General features: G+C 44.9%; 1 protein-coding gene across 1 annotated transcript; it reads right to left on the bottom strand.

Moving 5' to 3' along the window:
• Window positions 1–233: 233 nt before the first annotated feature.
• On the bottom strand, window positions 234–25,080 carry LOC134396702 (bMERB domain-containing protein 1-like). The gene is made up of 6 exons (XM_063123253.1): window positions 25,002–25,080; window positions 20,848–20,968; window positions 6,194–6,267; window positions 3,657–3,771; window positions 2,723–2,796; window positions 234–387 (listed from the first exon to the last, which is right to left on the bottom strand). The coding sequence occupies exons 1-6, from the start codon at window positions 25,078–25,080 to the stop codon at window positions 269–271; spliced, it is 582 nt and encodes a 193-aa protein (XP_062979323.1). The 3' UTR covers window positions 234–268.
• Between the last annotated feature and the right edge of the window lie 41 nt (window positions 25,081–25,121).

The raw sequence follows: 25,121 nt of genomic DNA, 5'->3' as shown, positions 1-25,121 counted from the left end.
TCCATTTGTGATACCTGCCATAGCCTGGACTGTGTAGGCTGGTTTTGATAAGCAGGTGGGTGGACGCTCCTGCCTTTGGGCACCTGATGATTTCCACATGTGCTGTCAGTTCCCACATCAACTGCAAAAGAATCCCTCATCTCCGTCACTCCGTTGGCTTGTGAATCTGCTATGATTTGAATGGATCTAGTTGACTGGGAGTTGGGCAGGCCTTACCCATGAATGTACCTTGTGTTTGAGGGGGAGGGATTTGGGCAACAGCCCCAGCCTACATGACTGAGCAGGTGAAGCCGCAGCACTCCTTCAGAAGGGTGAGGCCTGTCTTTGTGACATACGGTGTAGAGGTCTGTTGTCCTCTCGATGCCGTCTTCTTTTCTTTTACAGAAGCTGTGAAGGAACAACTGGTTATTACCATGGGAACAGTGGCTGCCATAGGGCCTGAGCATGAGCCCCAAATCTGCATGGGTTAAGTGGGTATATCCAATATCAGTGCAATGCATGTTGAAGGACTGGGCTTGGGAGCTGGGTCATAACCAATAGAGGGCATTTTGAGGTCCATTTCACACATTATGTGGCAGCAGCAGACCCCAATTTGCAATCCAAACCCCCCAAAAAATTTCAGTAGAAAGAAGCTGCCAACCTGATACTTGTCTAAATAGAAGTTTACACTTGACTTTACATTTTTAGGTATGCCAGTATCATATGAACATAAGAAGAACTGGGACGGATCAGACCAAGGGTCCATCTAGTCGAGCATTTGTTCAAACAGTGGCCAAGCTGTTGCCCATGGGAAACCCACAAGCAGGACATGAGTGCAGCAGCACTCTCCTGCCCATGTTCCCCAGCAATTGGGTATACATTTTAAAAACATAAAAGTGTGACGTGACCTTGAGGAGGCACCAGAATGGTTTCCATAAATGCCCATTACCAGTTCAAAAGTTTATGAGATACCCAAGGCCTATTGACTGGATGTGCTGTCAAAAGAACGTGATTGCCAGATGCCTATCTAATCCTGCACTCTGTTCACATGATGGCCAACCAGATAGTTTAATGGGAAGCCCACAAGCAGGGCATAAGGGCAATAGCACCCTCCCACTCATGTTCCCCACCAAACAGCTTTCAGAGGTGTATTGCCTCTAATAGTGGAGGTGACATTTAGCCACCATGACGACTAGCCACTGACAGCCCTATCCTCCATAAATTTGTCAAATCCCCTTTTAAAGCCATCCAGGTTGGCAGCCATCACTACACCTTGTGCTACTGAATTCCATAGTTTAATTATGCACCAACTACCTCCTGTTCAGTCCTGTATCTCCTTATCACTGGATAAAGAGAAGGAACATTATGACAAAGTAAGAAAAACTTCTCTTGCTCCATTTTCTCCACGTCCTGCGTCATTTTATCAATATCACTGGGGGTCTCCAACATAGTGCCATAAGCCACATGTGCCTGTGGCCACTTCTCTTGAAGCCCACCAGGTTCCCTGCCCCAGGCAAAATGCATCTTTTGCACTCTGTTCTATTTGTTTAACTTTTGAACAACTTGTCTGAGACAATTGAGAGGTGGTATGTTTCCAACCTTCAAAGATCTGAAGGGCTGTCATGCAAAGATGGAGCAAATTTGTTCTCTGTTGCTTCAGAGGGTAGAACTCAAACCAACATGTTCAAATTAATTTATTATTATTGTTGTTGTTGTTATTATTATTATTATTATTATTATTATTATTATTATTATTATTTAATTTAGAGTAAAAGTTAGGAAGGACTTCCTGATACACCCTGTTCAACAGTGGGACAAACTGCCATGGTAGGTTGTGGACTCTCCTTAACAGAAGATTAAGGATATCCTGCATTGGCAGGGAATTGAATAAATTACATTTACGACTGTGATTTCCTTTTTCTTTTCTTCTATTTTATGCTTTTCTGTTCTTTTCTTCTGTTTGTAACTCATTTCACTATTTTGATACACAATTTGCATGCATGATTCATTCCTACCATATGATAAATGTGCATGCATGGACCTGAACACAGTTTCTCACATGCACACCGTCTGTTAACCAAGCAGTGATGGCACACATTTCCCCACAAATAAACAAATAATAATAATAATAATAATAATAATAATAATAATAATGACATTAAGGCAACACTGGCTATGCAGATGAGTGCAGTCAGCTTTACAAGGGAAGATGAACTGTTTACTACTGCTGAAAAACATTGAAGTAGATGGACTGGCAGGGAGGATGTCTTTTACAGGCTGATGCCATGGCTGGTTGCCTGGATCATCTACCTCTAAATCCAATCCAGCCCTCTATATACCATAGTTTTTCAGGTGCACAGAAGAAAAAGAAAATCTGGTAGGAAATGCAGATTTCTGAGAATCTCAACACCCATTTTTTAAAGAGCCCATATAACCACAAAGATATGCTTGAAAGTGTGTGGACAATGTCTGAATATATCTCAAATGCCAAAGAATCTCTTTGACAGTTGTGAGTTGGTCATCAGTGCTGCTGCCCCGCTCACAACTACCAAATCAGATACCGCAGAACAAACCTCACAGATAAAGTACATTCTACAAAGTAGCTCAATTTTGCATAATTTATACCTATCATGGAATTCAATTTTTCTTCGTGCATTTTTTTAGTGTAAAGGACACACATCCCTGTCCATAAAACACATACGCACAGCAGTGGAAAGGGAGCTCCATACTCCTGAGTACCTACCTGTTTTCAGAAGGCAGGTTTTAGAGAGTTTGGTCTTCAAAAACTCAGCCATTTCCTTGTCTTCTTCTCGTTCTCTGTGAAAGGAAGAACTTAGTTACTGCCCTGTGAATGGGGATTGCATCACAGAATAAACAACTTTTGTTTATTACAATCCATAGGAACATAGGAAGCTGCCTCATACAGAGTCAGACCATTGATCCATCTAGCCCAGTATCGTCGACACTGACTGGCAGCGGCTCCCCAGGGTTTCAGGCAGGTTCCCCACCCCCCACCCCTATCCCAACTGAAGAAGCCAGGGATTGAATCTGGGGCCTTCTACATGCAAAGCAGATGCTCTGTCGCTGAGCCACACCGTGCGCCCCCCATCACAGGTGAGTAACAGGCCTGTTCATGACTCCACGCCCTTGTCTCTTAGCCTGTCGTTAAAACATTACAAAATCTGCAGAGCATCCAACATTGTCACTCAGCAGCAACGGCACAAATCAAGAAGGTTGATGAAGAACATTGGCTTTCTTGGGAGCAGGGCCAGTCCTCCCATGAGGCAGGGTGAATCCCCTGCTCAGTTGGTGGATTGGCAGGGACAGCGGATTACCCTCTCCCTGCCCCCAGGAGGGCTGCTGTGAGCACGGCTACCACCACCACCACACCAGTCCTGCTCCCCCACTGGGGCTGGGGAAAGTTGGAGGAGTTTTTTTCTGTCTAAACATGCTTAGGTGACTTTGGGCCAGTTACTTTCACTCAGCCTACCCTACCTCATAACGTTGCTGCGGGAATTAAATGGGGTAATTTTATGTTGCCCTGGGCTCCTTGGAGGAAGGGTGGACTACAATGAAACAAAAGCAATAGCCCTGAGTCTGTGGCAACACCTGCTTGGAACAGAATTAGCACACCTCTTGTTTTCCATAAGCCTAAACTGTCAAACTCTACATCATACCTGAGCCTTTCAAACTCCACATCATCCACAAGGAAGTCCCGAGTCTCCACAAGTTTGTGAATCTGCTGCACTAACTCCTCCTCCTGCTGTTTGTCTTCCTTTGATTTCTTGTTCTCTGTAAAGTGGAGGGGGGGGGGAAATCACACAGCAAGGCCTTGATTGTGCAAGAGAAAAACAGGTGCCCATGATGTCTGAGGAGATGCGAGAGGACTTTTTAGTGGTGGTACCCCAGACAGGGCATACTCTCCCCAGAGAGGTTCGCTTGGCACCTACCTTATCACCCTTTCAGAGACAGACAAAGCTCTTTTTTAAAAAAAATTCTTGAGCTTTTTAGATACAATTTGAATTCCACATTCTAATTTAACTTCTTTTTTATGATTTTGTGACATTTACCTCATTTACCTTCATTTTTTGTATGTGTTTACATTTTTATTGTTTTCTTGTTTTTCTGAAATGCCCAGGGAATATGACTGCAGGACAGTATTAAGATACAGTTAATAAATAATAGATACATATAAAATATGCAGTAACACCAAACTATTGTCCAGCAGTGGTAGGCATAGGATGACCCTATGAAAAGGAGGATAGGGGTCCTGTATTTTTAATAGTTGTATTGAAAATAGAATTTCACCAAGTGTCATTTGTATGCATGCAGCACCTGATGAAATTCCCTCTTCATCATAACAGTTAAAGCTGCAGGAGCCCTGCACTCTAGTAAAGCTCCTGCAACTTTAACTGCTGTGATGAAGAGGGAGTTTCACCAGGTGCTGCATGCATACAAATGTCACCTGCTGAAGTTCCCTTTTCTACGTAACTGTTAAAGATACAGGAGCCCTGTTCTCCTTTCCATGTGGTCACCCTGGGTAGGCAGCCTTCATAAGGATAACTCTTCTCTAGATCTTTGCAGGCTGGGTTTTTTCCCCCCTTCTTCTTTCAAGTAGGCGGTTAGGAGCATGCAAAGCAGAGCCAAGGGACTGCGGGTTGCACTTCAGTGCTGTTGGAAAATAAGTGGAGGGTGCAGTCAGGAACGGAAAAATCTGTCTGCTCCACTTCCTGTAACATTTGAATTGTTTCAAGCACAAGCTCATCCTGCAACATTTCTGCATCTGTTTGCTGATTCTGTTTTGAAAAGCTCCTGTGAAAATCCATGTGTACTTTTGAGCCCAAGAACATTCAAAGGCATGTCTACACACAATTTCCCCTAGTATGCACACTTTGTGCAAGCCATTTCCCCTAATATATGCATTTGTGTATGCCATTTCCCCTAACCCTACACATTTTTGTGTACTTTTTTTAAAAACAAAAATATCAGACAACTGCATCACAGTATTCAGAGAAGTTCAATAACGGGAAGAGAATTCTATTCTGGTTTGCATATTAGTTCAGGAAATGCAAACTGGGTCCATTCATCTTCAAATGTGAACTGAACAGATTTCTCTCCCATGCCTAAGGGCAGCGGGCCAATATTGTGGGGCAGCATCCTACTAACAGTAAGGGGGCTGCTACTGAGTGATATCCTGAAGACAAGACAGCTGCAATGGGGTTCTGAGGGCTGTTGGAGGAACTGTTGGAGTTCCCTGTTGCAACTCACAAACCCTCTCCATACGCTTCCAACCCAACCTCCAAGTGATGGTTTCCACTATAACCACCTGTTGATGGGTGTAGGTTTTGTTCCTTCAACGTCTCTTTCAGGACTGTCCCATGACACCCACCCCCACCCACACCCGTTTCACAATAACGTCTCTCAATCCTTTTAGTCTTCCCTCCCCTCTTCGCAATCTTAACCGGGATTGTGTATGACGGAGGATGCTACCATCAGGACATATTTATAAAACCATTACTTTTTTCAACATAGTTGTAGGATAACAAGGTGTTATAGACACTCATTTTACCTGTTCTGGGGCCCCTTGGTTTTCCTCAGGCCTTGCTTAACATGGAGGTTCCAAAGCTAGCCAAATATATTTGAGAGACTTGGGGTAATTTTGCATCGGCCTATCATGTTTCTGTTCCTTCTGTTACATTCCTTCCTGGCTAAATAGCACTGGGGTGGGGGAGGCAAAAGATACCCCCTCCCAGTGATCTTAAGGATGGAAAAGCTCATTGATAGATCTGACTCTGTACAGCAGGGCAGCAGAATATCAGGCCTGAGGGCCAAACTTGGCCCTCCTGATGGCCACTCCCTTCCCTTGACCACACCCTTTTCTGCCAATCTTCAATCATTTGATGGTTTCCCAGCCTTTGTGTAGTTTTCCACCCTATTTTAAAAGGCTGAAATGTCTCTCCTAAGGCTCAGGTACTGGCAGTCACAGCTTTAAGCTACAATATGCTTTTTATCTTTGGCTCCACCCCCTTTTGCCTTTGGCCCTGCCCACTGGAATGCAGCCCCTGAAAGCTTCTCTGATATGGAATCTGGCACCTAGGGTGAAAGAGGCTCCACATCCCGGCTTCAGAGGGCGTGGCACCCAAGGAGCTCTACTGAAGAACAAGATTCTCCAGTGCTCAGTCCCTGGCAGAGCTGCTATGGCTATTGGTCTTACCTGGCAGTGCAATCAGCTTCTGCAATTCCTTTTTCAACCTGCTGATTTCCTTACAGAGCTGGATGTCATCCATCCTGCAAAGACAGAAAACAATGAGCATCCCTTGCCATCAATAGGTTTCAATACGCTGCTGGGAACAATTCCATGCTGGGTTGGACAGTTTTGCTGAACTGTGAGCCAATGATGCTCCCTGGCAAATTGCTTTGGAGATCATGTGTGGTGCAGTGGCTAAGGTGTTGGACTGGGAGTCGGGAGATCTGGGTTCTAGTCCCCCCTCGGCCATGAAAACTGACTGGGTAACTTTGGGCCAGTCACAGACTCTCAGCTCAACCTTCCTCACAGCGTTGTTGTTGTGAGGATAACATGGAGAGTAGGAGGATTATGTACGCCACCTTGGGTTCCTTGGAGGAAAAAAGGTGGGATGTAAATGTAATAAATAAATATTTGTTGCTTATTATTTCCCACTTTCTACCACGTATTGCATGTTTTTTATATGTCAAAGCCTTACTACTGCCTCACAATCATCCCCCCCTCAAAACAGAAAATTGCTGCAGAAGGCAAATGGGTGAAATGCCCCATATTCCCACAGGTAGAATACAGCAAAAGATCAACTAAGGACCTAGTAGAAGAGGAACAATCTTGGAGGGAGGGAAGACATTTATACATGATGTAGTAAACTACCACCCAAAGCTAGGATATGGAGAAGATCAGTCTCCAAAACCCTGACAAGATACCATGAACCAGTGATAGGGACCAGATGGTAGTAGATAGAAACAGATGTCCTGAAACATAGAAACTATTATAAAATCAAGGGCAGTCTGCTAGAGAGCTTGCTGGGATAGGATATAGGTGATACAGACTAAAACATTTATTGTAAGTTTTAATTAATTTTTATTGTGTCCACTTTGCATGGTTTTTATCTTGCATGCCACCTTGAGTGGGTTCCATCTTTAAACATGATGTAAAAATAATTTAAAATTAATAAAAATAATCGCAGGGTTGTTAACAAGCTATGGTGGTTTACTGTGCATGCTAGTTATGAACGGGGTGTGTGTGGGGAGCATCATTACCCTAGGCAGTATGGCTTGTTGTGTCATGTGAACCCAACCAGGGTAGCCTGTTGCCATGGGTAATAAGCCACTCAGAACCAATGGGCTGTTGAAGGGTTTTGGGTGACTTGTTACTAATGACAAAAAGCCACCCGGGCTGGGCTCGAAAACATGACAAGTCATGCTCCAAAAGTAATTATACTAATCCCTCTGGGCATGCACAGTGAAGCAAATAAGAAGCCACAGTGGCTTATCCCCTTTCAGAATGGTATGAACAGAGCCACTGTCTCTCAGTCTAACCTACCCTAATGCATAAGAGGATTAGTATTTGTACATTGGAGGTGCTATACAAATAGTACATAATCTCTTTGTCTGACAGTCAGTAAGGACCAGTCAATGGAATTCAATCAATATTGCTCTTCTAATGGCTCATCCACTAAGCCAATAATTCCAAAGATGGCTCCTTTCTCTAAATAGGTGGCTCTATAATTTCTCTTGGTCATCCAAATTCGCTGATATTCAAAGCCAAGAAGCAATCTTTTGTAGTAAAGTATATTCTAGTTTCAGCAAGCTAAATCTGCATTGCTTCTTCACACCAGCTGTTTCTTTCCTTGCCTCTCATTCAAATTAATTTGAATTAGAGTTTAATAATGTGGGACTTTTTAGGATTATTCTAAGCATTCTTAGGTGCATTGTTTCTTCTAAGGTGAGCCGATAACCTGGAGTAGTGTTTTCGTTCAGGAACCATTAATATAAGAATTCTGTGTTTGTATAGTGTAAGGGATTAAACAGCACAGGAACAGAGAGAGGAAAAAGTCTGGGGATTCAACTGTATTAATACATCTGCATGAGGACAAAGCTAAAGAAGACTATTTCATATACCAGAACTAGAGCTGTTGGGATTTCTACACAAGCACAAACTTATTTGTTGCACAAACTCCAGGCAAGGTATTTGCAATTCTGGGTGTCAGCTCAACTTGAAGATCGTTAATGGCTGCAAATATACACCCAGTTGAGTTCAACTCATAGCTGCTGGGAGCAAACATTACCTATATTGATCCATGCTTGTTAGCTCATGTTGATGCCAAGCTTTGTCTATGGCCAGCAAAATATGTAATGATTGTACACTGGGTGCATAGGGGATTTACAAGGGTCCAACTTGCCATTCCAGGGATGTCTGAAGGATCTAGCTTCCCTTGTCACTATGCAGTAATCTCTCTTGCTCTGCCCCCATATTGCTTGGCAGGATTATACTATATTTGTAGCAATTCCCAGAGCCACATAAGAAGAGCCCTGCTGGATCAGACCAAGGGTCCATCTACTCCAGCATTCTGTTCGCACAGTGGCCAACAGCTGTTAAAACTTTTAAAAAACTTTTAAAAGTTTAAAAAAACTTCTAAAGCTTTTAAAACTTGATGTTGTGCAGACTTCTACTGTTACTATCTACTGTTAGTTTTTCCCTACCCTGTGCCTGCTTACCCTACCCTGTACCTGTTTGCATTCTCTTCCCCTCCTTATTGTTTTACTATGATTTTATTAGATTGTAAGCCTATGCGGCAGGGTCTTGCTATTTACTGTTTTACTCTGTACAGCACCATGTACATTGATGGTGCTATATAAATAAATAATAATAATAATAATAAGCTGTTGGCCAGGGACCAACAAAGCAGGACACAGTGCAACAGCACCCTCCCACCAATGTTCACCAGCAACTGGTGCATTAGGCTTACTGCCTCTGATACTGGAGGTAGCACATAGCCATCAGGACTAGTAGCTTTCTCCTGCAGGAATTTATCCATCCCTCTTTAAAGCCATCTGAAGTGGCGACTATCACTGCATTTTGTGGTAATGAATTCCATAGTATAACCATGCACTGTGTGAAGAAGTACTTCCTTTTATCTATCCTGAATCTCCTACTAATCAGCTTCATGGAATGACCCCAGGTTCTAAGATTATTGGAGAGGGAGAAAAATGTATCCCTGTCCACATTCTCCACATGATGCATAATTCTGTACACCACTACCCAGCAGTAAGACATACTGGGCCAAATGGCACCTGACTGGATAGGAAAAGGGATGAGCTACCATTGTGGCCTCTAAGGTTACACTGCAAGAGGGTAGATTTGATCTGGGAGCTGAGTTTCGTTCCATTTCATTGGTATTTTACTTGAGTTTAATACCTATCTGTTGTGACTGTTTTTGTAATTGTGTGATTTGTTGGGAGCTATAAGTTTGAACAAGTACATATTATCAGTCAGTTTGGGTCAGCTGCTTTTTTGTGTGATTGTGTGTGTAATTTCCTCCCTATTCTCTACTACAGCACAATCTCTGCAGTAAGAGAACTCTGTGCACACAATGTGTATGAGTTATACGCACCAGAACAGTGGCTCTAATTGCATTATATTATGTAACCTTCCTGGCAAACTCTTTTCTCTAGAGTTTTCTGTTTTTTCACCAGTCCTTTGATGTCCTAATTAATCTACACAACCTCACACAGACCAACTTTAACAAGCTGCGATACAGAAATCCTAAATGATGACTGAGTGGCCCATCTAGATACCATTTCATTCCTAAATCTTTTGTAGTAACTACTCTCATTCAGACAGGGTCTCACCTCCACCACCACTGCTATTGTAGTCTGGAGGACCAGAAGCATACTTTACAGCAGAAGATCTCGAGGAATACCTGATTCTCCATTATTGGACCATATTCCATTATTCATTGCCAACTGGCAGACTGTGGGCTAGATCCAGTCTCCAAGACAATTTTATTTATCCCTGGGCAGCCCTCCCTAATTTGAATCAAGCTATGGCTAAAAGAAAAAAGAAAAAAGCCCACAGTTTCACATGTAAAGAAACTGAGCAGCAGGCATGCGTGTGTGTTAAGATTGCCTTCCTATACACACTTTCCTGGGAGTAAGCCCCATTGATTACAGCAAGACTTCCACTTGAGTAAACATGCATGGGAATGCTCTATATACATTGTAATAAATGGAACTTTTCCACACTTTGTTACATCTCACTTTTTTATTTTGTGCATAACATGCATGTTTGTATATATTTGTGTGTAATGCTATGCCTGAGTATATATGCTTCATAACTTGGTAAACCTTACTTCTAGCTAGCACAAACATGGTTAGGGAGCTCAAATATTTCTGAGCAGGCCAACGTGGAAAGCACAATACATTTATGGTCCCTGAAATAGAGTCATCATAATAGAGATGGACCCAAGAATCTGGGTTGGCCATCCTTGGCTTAATACATCCATCTAGATTTCCTGGACTCCTGCAATTAACATAACCAAAGTCATAAATATGTTGTGGGCACAGAATGGACAACAGAACAGCTGTTCTGAAAGTATAGAAGTTTCAGAAACCAACCCAGTGCTTAAAAGATATTGAAAAGATTTCTGGGAATATCCCTGTAAACTGCACTCTTATTTAGAAATTACTTTCCCTTCTCAGCTACAACTGCAAGGTGATTGTATTCAAATTTTAAGGGTAGTTCCAGGCATCTTTAAGCCAAATAATTCCACACATTTGTTACATCTTTCCTGAAAAGTTGAGGTTCTATTGCAGGGATAGTGCATTTTTCTATGCTCAGACCGCAATACTTTTAATTGGAGGGGAAATGAGTCCATCTACCCCCTCCTCTATTGTGCAGTCTAATTGTGAACGCTATGTGGAATATGATTGTGCAACCATGTGCCAATTTGGAGAATGATGGTACCATCACTGGTGATGAGTGGCACACCTCCTTACCCACTGCCACCATTATAGGAATATAGATTTAATTGCATTTGTATTATTTAAACCATGATTCAGAGGCTGACCACTTTCATGCCTCTAAATAATGGTTTAAACAATAATAAGAGCAGAAGAACACTTATGGAGCTTACAAAGCATCAGCAATGTCACCTCTCAGGAATCCACCTCTGCTACATGCTATTTTCTTCCATTCATTCTTTTCTTTTTTAAACATAAAATCTCTGAGCTGGCTTTGCATTTCCCCTTTCAAGCACTATTAATTTACTAAAAGTGGTAAATAGTAACATGGTGACAGCTACCCCTGTTCCACTACATGAGGAAAACATATTTTGCTGCTGATGCCAAATTCCCAGCTTTTCCAAGAATATCGCTGACAAACATTTGGTTTCTTTTATCATCTGAATAGGGCCCCAAGCAGTTAGAGGGAGCTGTCCATGGTACTGTTATCTGGGTGATCCAGGAAAATGACTGAGAAAACTGGGCAATCCATCTGATTGCAGGAGCCCTTTCAGGCACTGCAATTAACCATTAAAACCCTAAGAGGCAATTTTCACACTTAAGTTGGCTTTTAAAACTTACATCGGCCAGAAAAGGCATCATTTTGAAAAATGTTCTGTCCTGTATAAGCTCTACGCACAATTAATACATTTCATTTTACTGTTGCTTGAGGAAATGTCTCTGCAAGGAGTTGAGTTTGACAGTTTCACACATTGCTCACTGGCCAGACAGCTACTTGCTCCGCTGCTGTAGCAGAAGCAGTGTGGGTAGGCAACTGAGCTTCTGGGTTGGATTCACGTTCACAATACAGCTCTGATATATGATACCTCTTTGCATTCCTCTTTCTGAACAGGGATTCTGAACCAGTTCAGCGGTTTCTGCCTCCCCAGCAAATGAAAATAAACCACTGGCAGTGCTTGTATTTTTGTTCTGCAAGGAGCAATATATAGTCTACAGGGAGAAGAAAAGCAGAGTACATAGCAGAGACACTGTCTGAGGAGTTTTCCCAAGAGCGTTTCAGAATGTAATTTTGAGGTTGGCTACCCATGCCTCACTCATGCTTCTGAACATGGCAGCACACATAGGCTTCATGTTGCATCCCCTTCACAATCACAACACACTTGTATTGATGTTTGTGCCATGGCTTCATGAAGTAAAGGGTCTCCCCTCTCCCACCAGTAACTGTCAAGACTGTTACCTACCCTACAAGTATTTCGGCATAGGAGAGAGTGGTGTCAAGGAGGAGTCTAAGGCCATACTCTCATTAAAGCAGTGACCCTGTTTCTGGAGTGCCCCATTTCAGTGTATAGCTGAGGACTGAATGATCCTTTATTTATTTTTTAAAAAGGAAAAAAGGTCCCTTCATACAGAAAGCTAGATGTCAACAGAATGGATTCTTGTCTGCCTTCTCTCAGACATGCTAGTTCAGACATGTGCTGGAATTGGGTGTGTGTGTGTGTGTGTGTGTGTGTGTGTGTGTGTGTGTGTGTGTAGAGAGAGGGGGGGAGGGAAGGAGGTTCAAATTTGTGTATGCCATCTCAGTGAGATCTAAATGGGATCTGGTGCTTTGCAATAGCAATGTGGAATCATCCTTTTGAACTGGTTTCCCAAGAGAAACCTGGGAGACATGCTACCACCGCACAACCGCCAGCAAAACAAATGGCCTCCTAAGAAATGAGAAGTTGGATACCCCAATACTGCAGCTAGGTTAGACTGTTCCAAGGGTGAGGTTTATTTACATAATAACATGAATACAAAAGAGCTTTCAGGCATAGGCCCTTGCCTTCTTAAATGTGGGGTTTGCCTATGCCCACATTTAAGAAGGCAAGAATCTATTTCTCCATGTTCTGCCTCAGGAGGACAAGGCTAGACCACTTTGAAGGAGATGCCTGTGTTAGAAGGGAGAATTACAGGGGGTCACTGTCAAGAGTTACCAGTGTGGGTGGCTGCATGGGATCTTTCCTTAGAAGTCAGGAGTACTTAGAAGGAAAAAGCAATTAATAACTAGCAAGCCCACACTGTAGTAAAAAGAATAACTGATGGGTGCTTTGCTGAATCTGTAAGAACTTTGGAGTGGGGGCAGACACCAGCCCACAGATCTGTTTGGATGGAAGATGCCAGAACTCTGATCAGTGGGGTTTCTATAACCCTCTCTGATCAAATTAAGAGCCATGAGATACTCTTGGCTCAACAATGTAGTTTGAGAAGCAGGCTGGAGCTGTTGCCAGGTTTCTCATCTTTAGCCAGGGCTGGCACTAGCACTAGGCCAACGAGGGAGCCGCCTAGGGCACAGACCTCAGAGGGGCCCAAGCTGGGCACCCGCAGATCCTCCAAGGGGGCGGCTGGAGGAGAAGCGCCACCCCCGGGCCGCCCCCTCACTACTCGAGCCCACTTCAAGCTGTGACGGCCACCTGGGAGCACATGGTGGCCCGGCCTGTCCAAAAGAGGAGCAGCCAATGGGTACTGCACCCGACATGACATCAGAGTGGTGCTAGAAAAAGCGCGGAGTCTTGCACTGGGCTGGGACTACAGCAGTTCCTACACAGATCACGGCTTTTCCTCCTCCCAGTTGCCCGGCCCACCTCCTTCTCCAGCGCTCACATTCCTACCCGCCCAGCCCCGTTTCTTGATCCAGGGCAGGCACCGAAGCAGCAGCTGCAGCAGCAACCGGCGCACATTAGCCACGCCTGCCTGCCACCTGGAGAAGGGCACTGGAGGTGGACCTGGTGCATCCAGCCATCCCTGAGAGCTGGCCAGCTTCACACGTAGGCCTCTGGTGGCCCCGGCTGGAGCTGGAAGCAGCTAGAATGCGGCTGGCACTGCCCGTCAATCAGTGCATACTGGGCCCCGCAAAGGTGCAGCGCAATGCAATGACACCGCCCAAGCCGCCGTCCACTTGCCCACCCATTGGTCCATCTGCTGCCCGGCCTGACCTGACCTCAGAGAGGGACGAGAGCCCACGGGAAGGAGGTGAGATCAGGTGGCTATGCTGGAAGCATGGCACCATGCCACGCGTAAGTGGAACACAGAGACCCAATTTTGGGGAGGTGCAATTAGCACGCCTTGCCTAGGGCGCAAAATACTCTGGCGCCAGCCCTGTCTTTAGCTCATTAGAAGGCCTTTCCCTTTTCTAGATCAGACTTTGGTACATTGATCCATATTACCATGCTTCCAGGCTGGATTACTGCACTGCAATCTGCATGGGCCTGCCCTTGAAGATGACTCAGCAGCTTCACCTGGTGCAGTACTTCTAACAGATCATAGAATCATAGAATAGCAGAGTTGGAAGAGGCCTACAAGGCCATCGAGTCCAACCCCCTGCTCAATGCAGGAATCCACCCTAAAGCATCCCTGACAGATGTTGAAAGGGATGATCATGCCAGGCCAGTTGCAATGACTGTCAATTTGCTTCCAGGTCCAATGTAAGGTTTTGCCATTTTCAAGGGCCATCTCTGGAGCCCATTTGCCTGATGAGCTCCAGTCAGCAGACTTCACAAGCGCAACATCAACAGCTCAGTATAAGACATTTTACAGCGGTTGCTCTGAACCTGTAGAGACTCCCACTGGTAGAGGGTAGGACAGCTACCTCTTTGTTCTCTTTTTGCATTGCCCACAAGACCTATTTCTAAAGATTAACTTTTGGATGATGATCTTTTGTGGCTGTTTAGTTTGGATTGCTGGATTTTATTTTTGTTGCTTTTAATCATTATGTTTCAAATGTCTTGTAATCCATTTTGAACAGTGGAAAAACAGTCAATAAATATTTTAATAAATATAGAAATAAAACTTCTAGGGGCTAAATGAACTTGGGATGGATGGCTTAAGATGGATAGCTTTTTCTCCCCTTGTAAATTGTGGCTCCTGTTATCCTCTTTCTATGGCAAGAGTGGGCATTGCTGTCTGGCATCTGGAGTCTGTGCTGAGCACGGCTGTCTCAGGGCCTCCAGCAACTGCAGGTTAGCTGCTCCTGCCATGGAGTGATTCAGAGCTTGGAGAAAAACAAAACTACTCTGGCATGGAAATCAGAGCTATAGAAATGTCTCCCATCCTCCTCCTCCACTACCTTAAAAGTTAACTTCTGTTGCTGAGTCAAGAAGGGAAAGGTCATGGCACAAAACAGTAAATGGCAACTCCTTCCTTATATAGGAGATGGGCAGAGACTTAATGCTTACAGGCCTCATTTGGCTTTATGTGATGTACAACAGCTCCCTTCCGACATCATAAGTCTGGGTTGTTGTTTTTAAGCTTTTAAAAAAAGAGCAAAGCTTCAGCAGCCTGACATTGCTGTCCCTTGAAACTACAAGGCTACCAAAGATGCGTCTATCCTAACAGCTCAACCCATGCTGGCTTTGTGATCGATGACTGCAAACAAAACATGTTCTCTGCTCAGTAGGAACCAGAATGGGGTCATTAATATTAGAGCTGTGTGCAAATGGCAGCTCATATTTCTCTGCCTTATTTGTGGGCAGAGAAATTGTGTGTGTGGTGGGTGGGGGGACAATTTCACCAAATGTCTCTAGGGTGAGGTGACTTTTTCCAACAATTTCTCCTAGGTAGTGCTCATCATAAGGATTGTAGCACGGCTTCTTTCTTTCCTGCTCTCTAGGGGTTTTGTTTGTTTGTTTGCATTGCCAATGCAAGTGGCAACAGCATCAACTGTATTGGGAACCCAGCCCCATTTTGCATCCTCCACATTGCATAGCTCCATGGAAAAGGTTGAGGTAGTGCTGTGCCAAAATCTGACATTCAATTCCTGAAAGTTTTCATCTCCCATGAAAGAAGACTTCATTCTTCTCCCTCACTCTCATGGCATTCTATGATTTATTTTTATTTGTTTTGGTGATATTTTGACCATATCTAATCACAGCAGAGGGTATTGTGTTTTCCCCCCCTTTCTATTGAAGTGGTGCAGCACAGGCCTGGAGAACTACGTGACAGAAGACTGCCCGAGGGAAGCAGGTCTTTGCTGTTATCTTCCTCCCAGTTAATTGACCATTGTCCAAATCTAAACATGTCCTGCTAGACTTCCAGTGACTAACACGGAATCCACACCAGGCAGACTGACTCAGCAGACAGAGGAGATTAAAGGTGTTGATTCAGGATACAAGCAAGGTGATCAAAGGGGTTTCGGCTGAGAGGGAGGGGGGAAGAAGGAGCAGGGATTTGGCTACTTAAACTCTGTGTATGCTCAATAAAGTCACTTGAGTGGCTTCGGTCACTTCGAGTCACCTCAACCCTCAGAGTGCGTGAGTATTTACTACATTCTATGACACATCTCTTCATTATTTTGCCCCCTCCCAGACAACCTAGCTTCCAAAAAAGCCCTATGGGAGGAATTACCTCATGATGTCTTCCCCTAGGTGGGAAGCAAAGGAGGCTACCGGCTGCCAGAGAGATGATTTTATAATGAAAGAGAGGATATATGTGCACACCTGTCAGCTACCTCATAAGTACGGTGTGCACATATATCCTGTATTTTATTATTCAGTCATCTCTCTGGCAGCCTGTAGTCTCCTTTGCTTCACACACTTCTCACTTCACAAGAACCTAGAACCAAACCCATGAGAATTTCTTCAAAATTTCTGTTTAGCTTAGAAAAAAAGGAGGGTAACAGGAGACCTGATAGAGGTGTACAAAATTATGCATGATGTGGAGAAAGTGGATAGGGAGACATTTTTCTCCCTCTCCCATAATACTGGAACCCAGGATCATCCTATGAAGCTGATTGGTGGGAGATTCAAGACAGATAAAAGGAAGTACTTCTTCACACAGCGCATAGTTAAACTATGGAATTCACTACCATAAGATAGAGTGAAGCCCACCAATTTGGATGGCTTTAAAAGGGGATTGGATAAATTCCTGGAGAAGAAGGCTATCAATGGTTACTAGCCCTGAATCAGAGGCAGTATGCCTAAGTACACCAGTGGCTGGGGAACATGGGTGGAAGGCTGCTATTTGCACTGATGTCCTGCTTCTGGGTTTTCCATGGGCAGCTGGTTGGCCACTGTGCTGGATTAGATGATGTTTGGTCTGATCCAGCCTGGCTATTCTGATGTTCTTCTCCTTTGAATTTCTTTTCAAAAGCAATATATTTTCTATCAAATTGAATGAGAATGGTCAGAAAATATGTGGGAGAAATTTTTGGCACAGCACTAATTATTATATCACTTCCCTTTGACTGAATCAGAAGTCTATGCCTTGCAACCAAAGTAAAACCCTGGTGTGTTTGGCAAAGGGACTCTTAGGAGGCTGCCATGGCTGTCTTAAAGAGGAAAAAGTGGGGTGTGGAAAAAATGCTGTGACTAAATAAAATAAAAGGAGTTAATAGCCCTGACGGCTATGCACTACCTCTAGAATCAGAGGCAGTATGCCTAGGTACACCAGTTGCTGGGGAACATGGGTGGGAGGGTGCTGTTGCACCGTGTCCTGCCTTGTTGGTCCCTGGCCGATGGCTGGCTGACCACTGTGTGAACAGAATGCTGGACTAGTTGGACCATTGGTGTGATCCAGCAGGGCTCTTCTTATGTTCTTATGAGGTCACACCATCTCTGATGAGGGCCATGGTTCCCTATGACATTGGAGGCTGGGGTGAGCAGAGCTGGATCCTACCAGCTTTACTTAGCTGAGTCATTCTTAGCTGCAGTAGGGCTTGGCACAAACTTGGCTAGCCGCAGGCAGTCTCTGCTGTATTAAAAGTTGGAAGTCACCATAGGCATGAACAGAATGCAGGGAGCCTCCTTATTGGGACAAGGTGAGCTTCACAAGCTTTCCCCGTTCTCTAGAGAGCATATTGCACTTCCCAGTTTCGTTGACATGACTGGAAAAGAACTCACAGCTGTCCTACTGTTTGAGAGTCTAGCTAGATCATCAGCTTACATTTATTGCCCTTCCCCTTGCACTCCCGAACGTCATGCTACCAAAGCAGATCCTGCCCTGAAGTACCACGGTGATGGATACGCAGAACTATTACTAGTGCCATGTAGGGATGGATGATTTTTTTTTGTTACACTTTCTATAATATCCCTCTTTAAAAAAAAAAAAAAGCACAAGTTTGTTGTGGCCCATTTCTGCATCAGTTTGCAGGGCGGTGGGTGCGGGTGGGATATTAAGTCTATGCAAAATCTAGGGAGTGAAATGTGACTGAATTCACCTAATTGCGAGAGATTCAAGGGCGGACAAATATAGTTATACGGTAAGATGTTGCAATGGCCATTACCTTAGATGGCCTTAAACAGGCTTAGACAAATTTATGGAACATCAGTTATCTCAATGACCCTAAGCCATGATAGCCAAAGTCAGCATCCATGTTCTGAAACAGTATGGTCCCGAGTGCTAGATGCTTTAGTTTCCAACCCAGTTGAGCTATGACAGGCTCTGGCTGTCATGCCTAACCCTACTGCCCCTGTTTTGGGAGAAGATGTTTCAGGTAATCAACCAGAATCAGATTCAGAACTAGAAGATGCAGCACCAGACACCAGCCAGCCTGTACCAGTGGGGGAGGAAGCTCTCACAGGCAATTCCCCAGCTGGGAGACAGCCCTCTCCAGAGCTTATCTCCTCAAGACTAAATCCTACACACTCAGTGGGAAGTGAGGTTTCTTCCAGAGGTGAGCATCCTGACAAGCTAGCTGATGCTAGGGTCCGCTGGAAGCTCAAACGTATGGGGCAGAAGAAAGGCGTGAGAAAGTCAGTTTGATTACGCCAGAACCTGCCTCCGCAACAGGATCGCTGAAGTTACAGGTGTTTGGGAAGTGGCTTCCTATTCTTCTTAAGTGGAAAATTGTCTTGCTTAGTTTGCACAGTTTTGCCTAGAGGTTAGGCTCTCTTCAGGTAGAAGAGACGTTTGTTGCTTAAATAAAAGCTTTGTAGATTACTTGGCAAGCCTCATCATTTGCCTCTCATCAAAAGCAGGAGTTTTCTGAGAAACACGACACTGGCATCCCTGTTTCATGGCACTTCTGCCTGTGTGTGAGAGAGACAGAGAGAGCAGATGGGGTGCAGGTCAGGCTCTCTCTGTTTGTGATTCCAGCCCTGGCCATGCTCACCACCACCACCTTCGGCCACACCCACCACTGGCATGCAGCCCCGCCACCCACCAGCCAGCTCCACATGTGACCCTCGGGGGAGGGGAGGGCTGACTGCCCCCAAGTAATAGAACTGCCCATTTGCCACCTATTTCTAAGGAGATTCTCCTCCTGCTTATTTTCCACAGCACCTTTTCCACAACATATGATCAGCACTGAGGCCTGCCAGCTTACTAGCAGTCATAACCACAGCCTCCACACTGGAATTATTGAAGATAATCAGAATGACAAGCTCTAAGTGGAAAGATTAATCATTTGGAAGTGATTTTCACAGATCTGATATGTTAGGGGAGAAAGAGAGAGAGAGAGAGAACACTCAGAGATGGAAGAGCTAATCTGGACACACCTAAGAACAGCAAGGAAGAGCTCCTGAAGCTTAATCCACAGCTCCCTCTGGACCTAATTTTGTCTTTAATGGGAAAATATTATCCACCGTAACCAGGACATAAAAATATTAAATACCTCAGAAGAATGTGGAAGAAATAATAATAATAATAATAATAATAATAATAATAATAATAATAATAATAATTTGTTACCCGCCTCTCCCTCTGGATCAAGGCAGGGTACATCACAAATGCAAATTCCATAAAATACATATGAATAATTAAAACATTTAAAACTAATACATTATTAAAAGCAACACATTATTAAAAAGGCATCTTAAAATTCAACTGGGTAGGCCTGCCGGAAGAGTTCAGTCTTTATGGCTTTCTTAAATTCCAGAAGACTGTTAAGTTGATGAATCTCTCCTGGCAAGCCATTCCTCAAACTGGTAGAGGCTACATAGTGGTCCCATACAGTTGACCGAATTCTGTGGCTCATGAACATATGAAAGGGGTCATCAAATAATTCTTAAAATGCAGAGTAGATACTTACACTTACATGTGCATACAAGACTTACATGAATACAACATCTACATGTGTGCATGCGCACCTGTGTAGGCTCTGTGAAGAGGTTCAGAGGAACATGTAGAAAAGGGATGGGCAACTCATGGTCCTCCCGATGCTTTGGCCTACAACTCTCATCATCCCTCACCATTAGCTATGCTGGATAGGGCTGATGGAAGTTTCAGGCCAAAACATCTGGAGGGCTACAAGTTGCTCACCCCTGATGTAGAGACAGAAGGAAAGGCTGGGTGGGGAGGGGGGTGATATCACCTCACCCCATGTTTTCATTATCCACAGAGTTTGGTTGACTGAATAAGGTAAATACATCCCTATAGAGGTTTTTTTTTCTAATATCCCTGCTCTCAGGAGCCCTTTCCACATCAATTTGTTTGTTGAGAGCCCCCTGCATGTTGCAAATGACTCTGGGGCATGTACTGTGATGCACAAGTTACCAGGCTAAGGTCAGCACGGCCATTTGATATTGTGCTGTGAGGGATGGAACGTTTTCTGAAGCTAGCATGTGCGACCAAAGAAAACCAACAGACACAGAGAGAAAAGGAGTTTGCCTGGTTCTGTTGAGGAATCTTCTCATGTCCCAAAACCTACAGTTCTTTTAAAGAGAGTGTTTGCAGGCTTAGAGATCTTTAGAAAATGAGAGAGACTGAAGATGGTGAAGCAGAAAGGGTGAGTTCAGAAGTGCAGGTGAAGGAGTCTCAAAGGAAGCCGAGCAGAACTGGAGGGAAAAAAGGAAGAGCTCCCAAAACTTGCTGCTTTACAGACTGGGGAAAGAGATGGGATACCACCCCCAGACACCCTGCACCTTGCTGGGCCCTCTCCCATACACCTTGTTTTCCTAGTTCCTAACTCACATGTATCTGAGCTCCGACTCCCTGCGCACCAGGACTTCCCGGATCCTCTCGATTTTGAAAAGTTCTCCTTCAATGTCACCAATGGTAGCTGTAGAGTCAGCCATGGACACGATTTCGTCCTCTGAATGCAAAACAGAAAAGGAGCTTAGTTAGCCGGAGGGATGAGAGGGAAGGGAGGGGGGTTGCCAACCAGTACGCCAAGTGAGGTGGGGGGGTGTCCTGAAGATTCAGTCGGAAATATCCTCAGTGATTATACTGGCATTACTTCAGATTTACCCCAGCACAGGTTAACGATTCAGGCTGGATTATATGGTCTATTCAGCCTTGTATCGTGTCTTGAACAGGAATCTAAGATGTGGTGTTCAAATAGCAAATCATAAAAATGATGATGATCACTATTTTTATTATTATAGCAAGTAATAATAGTTCGTGCATGAACTGGTGCTGAAGGATCAGTGGCATTCTTTCGCTGTAGCTGAGAGCTTCTTCTCAGCCTCCCCCTACAACCCCCCTGGGGCAGACATACTCCTTCCCAAGCTGTGCCCAGAAGGCTTCTCTCCCCCCACACACCCCATCTCATAAAGCATCTTTTCCTCATACATCTTGACACATTTTTCAAGAGATTGGCAGTCACTTCAGAGCCTCAACTCACTTACCAAGATTGCAGTGTTCTGTGCTCTGCTCATGTTCACTTTTTATCATCACAATCCCCTGGGGAAACCTCTGAAATGAAACCGTTACTGGAAACCAAAACATCTGTGCGTGCCTTTTCCTCTCAGGGTGAGTGGGAGAACAACAGGGTGCCATTTCTTTGGTGTCAAAGGGCCAAAGAAGCCTCCTCTTGAAAAAAGCCAGCAGGGAGGAGCAGTTATGACTGGCCTGTCATTTTCACATTGCCAGAAATGACCTATCACAGGGGCTGCTCTGTCAATGAAGTCTCCATCCCCGGATTTTAAGCTGTAAATCCAAAGTTACCCTCTGCTTTCTGGTTTGATTACCAACTTTTCCAGTTAGAACTGGGAAAGAATCCTGCCTGAAACCGGGAAAGCAGCTGCTAATCAGTGTTGACAATACTGGGCTAGATGAACCAGTCTGATATAAGTAACTGGCTATGATTCTGTGCTTTCCCCCCACCCTGATCCAATATTGTTATAAACCACCTCGGATTCAATTATGGAGAGTAGTATATATAAGCATTTTAAAAAAAACAAATAAGTGAATCTACCTGAGACTTTTGCACCACTGGTTTCTCTCCCACATCCTCCCACAAGTAGGCAAAATCTGCCCATGTGGGTTGATGGCTGAGCGCCCCACCCCCCACCCCAAAAAAAATCAGCCCAGCTCACTCTGTGTTCTTCACTAACTGGATCAAGTGCCACCAGATATGATTTGGTTGGACAGAGGGGCAGGCTTGCAACTGCATCATCTTTGCACAGACTGCTGAGGTGAGCTGTGCGATCCCTCCCCACACTACCACCACCCCGCCTGGCAAAGCCTACTTGGCGTGTATTAGCAGATCCAAGTGGCAAGATCAATACTTCATTACTGGGGCCAAATGACCTCCCAATAGGGTTTGTGCCAGTGAGTCAGGCAAGAGGAAAGAACAGGCCTTTGAGTTAAATGATGCTGTGATCATTGCCTGGGAAAAGAGTGCCACTAATGAGAGGAAATATAATAATAATAATAATAATAATAATAATAATAATAATAATAATAATAATAATTTGTTACCCGCCTCTGCCTCTAGATTGAGGCGGGGTAAACTAAAGGCATCCGACCAGCATGGCTTGGGGGAAAGCAGTTGCCAGACAAGTGCCTAACACCATAGCCCAGCCTTCCCTGATCAGGTGCCATCCAGTTCCCATCAACCCCAGCCACCTTGACCAATGGTCAGGAATGCTGGGAGTTGTAGCCCAAAACATCTGGATGGCACCAGTTGGGAAAAACTTCCAAAGCAGAAGTCTTTGGTGACTCTGTCGATGGTGGGCCCCAACCCAAATGACTGGTTATAGTCCAAACATTTGGGGCTGAGTTCCTTGTGATGCCAAGAACTGCATCAACTCCTACTGAAACATATGCAAATGAAAGGCCCTTAATCCCAAATCAGATGGGCCCCATGTGTGTGTGTGCACACACACACACACAAAAAAAACCACTAGCAGAAATGCATCACCTCTGCCAGTGCAGTGGGCAACCACAGCCCTTCCCAGCAGTTAAACCAGACTTGCTTTTTAACTTGGAGGACTCACAAACAAAATGCTATACTTATTAAGAACTCAGCAATTAGCTAATCTGGGGGGGGGACTGATCAAACCATCATTTTTTTGATCAGTGCTGTCCCCAAACTCCAAGGTTTGAGGTTTCTGTTGCCTTACCATGGGCAGAGTGAAGATGGAGTAAGGGCATACCCATGCAGGCTAAGAAGGTGCCCATGAATCCCCTCTGATATGACAAGGGAGACTTAGGGGTACACATAAGAAGAACCCTAATGCTGGATCACACCAACGGCCCACCTAGTCCAGCACTCTGTTCACATAGTGGCCAACCAACTGCTGACCAGGGACCCACAAGCAGGTCACAGGTGCAACAGCACCCTCCCACCCATGTTCCCCTGCAGCTGGTGCATATGGGCTTACTGCCTCGGATACTGGAGATAACACATGCTGATCAGAACTAGCAGCCACTGATAGCTTTCTTCTCCCAGTTTGTGCAGCGCAACATCTGTGCTACTTCCATAATGGGAGTACATTATAACCTGAACTGTGCCGCCCTAGGTGACTGCCTCATCCATCAGCATGGTTGAGCTTTTATATTGTATAATTTTATCTGTACGCCACCCTGAGATCCTAGTGATATAGGGTGGGATACAAATGTTTTAAATAAAATAAATAAATTAACTCGGTGCCTCCTCTGCAGAAAAGCTGCAACTCAGCAAAGTGCCCAGACTCCACCATTTAAAATGACACTGCTGAATACAAATGGGGCCTCCATACAACCAGGTGAAAGAGGCACTTTGGGCAGCAGATTCCAGAGGTCCCCCTGCTCTTTTCCTGTCTCCACTCTCCTTCTGTGTATTATGGACACCGGGGTGGGGGTGGGGGGTGGGAGGAAACCCAGCATCCTGATCCTACGCTGCTGCTTTAAACACTAGCCCACACTACCCCAAGGGTCTGATAAAGATGTTTGCCTTGTGCTTTTAAGGCACAGTTACTTCTCTTAATATAGAGGAGGAGGCAGGTGAAAGGAGAGGTGCAATCGCCAGGTTCATGCTGCCATTCAAGAATGAGAAGCCTTCGCATTGGCTCAGTGCTGCTTGTTGTCAGAGCCTTTGTGTGGCTTGCCTGGTTGTGTCCATTCACAAAAACAGGCTGCTGGCACCGAAGGCATTTAGCTGAGCTGAGAAGGGATAAATCCTTCCCTGGTGCCCTCACACAATACTGCTCAAAGCCACATTTCCAGCAAGTAAATGCATTCTGTCAGGGAAATACTGATTAACCTCCAGGGCCCCCAGCTTCATCCGTGGGGATTCTGCCTTTTCTAGAGATGCCAAGATGTGTTCTATCTCCAGGGACAAACCATGGCATTTCTCATTTTCCCTGCGGCATCCACATCCATCCCCCAAGACATCCTACATTCTGCTGGAACTGTGCCCGTTCGGCATGCCCAGTTCTCCATCCTGCAAGAATCCACGCCAGATGCTCCTTTTTTTGTGAATGAACAGGGACTCCGGCTTTTGGTTCATAGCCAGATTTCCCTACTCGTGTGTTTGAGAGCCTTTTTTTCCGCTCCGCCTGTCACTCCCCGATACAAATGTGCTCAGTTTCAACAGTTAGTGAGTCAGGCAAGTGGTCAAGGATCCCCGTTTGCCCTCCTCGGCATGCCCAGGAGTGAGGCTGGGGAGAATGGATGAGCCATCAGTCTCCACTCCACAACCACTAAACTTTCAGGGAAGACGTAAAATAAGCAGACCGGGGGCATGCAAGGAATATACCGCTTTTACGCCTAGATGCAGCACAGACTCATACACACATGCACTCATCATGCAGATCAACAAAGATCTGAGCCCCATTCACTGCAGGGATGGGGTGGGGTGAGTAGGTAGGGAGTTGGGGGTGAGCTACCCCTCACTCCCCAGGCGTGGAAAGTAATCTCACCTTTGCCTGAATCAGCTGCTCTCCACTTGGTTGACTCCAGGGATCCATACTGGGTGGACGCTTTGCTCTCCTTTTCCATCCTGGCCCCTTATTTGGTTTTTAAAATCCCACCCTTTTTCT

Source organism: Elgaria multicarinata, chromosome 3, assembly GCF_023053635.1.
Source record: "Elgaria multicarinata webbii isolate HBS135686 ecotype San Diego chromosome 3, rElgMul1.1.pri, whole genome shotgun sequence".
NCBI classification, from domain to species: domain Eukaryota; kingdom Metazoa; phylum Chordata; class Lepidosauria; order Squamata; family Anguidae; genus Elgaria; species Elgaria multicarinata.
Note: the sequence above shows the minus strand (reverse complement) of the source record. Positions and strands in the feature narration are given on the sequence as shown.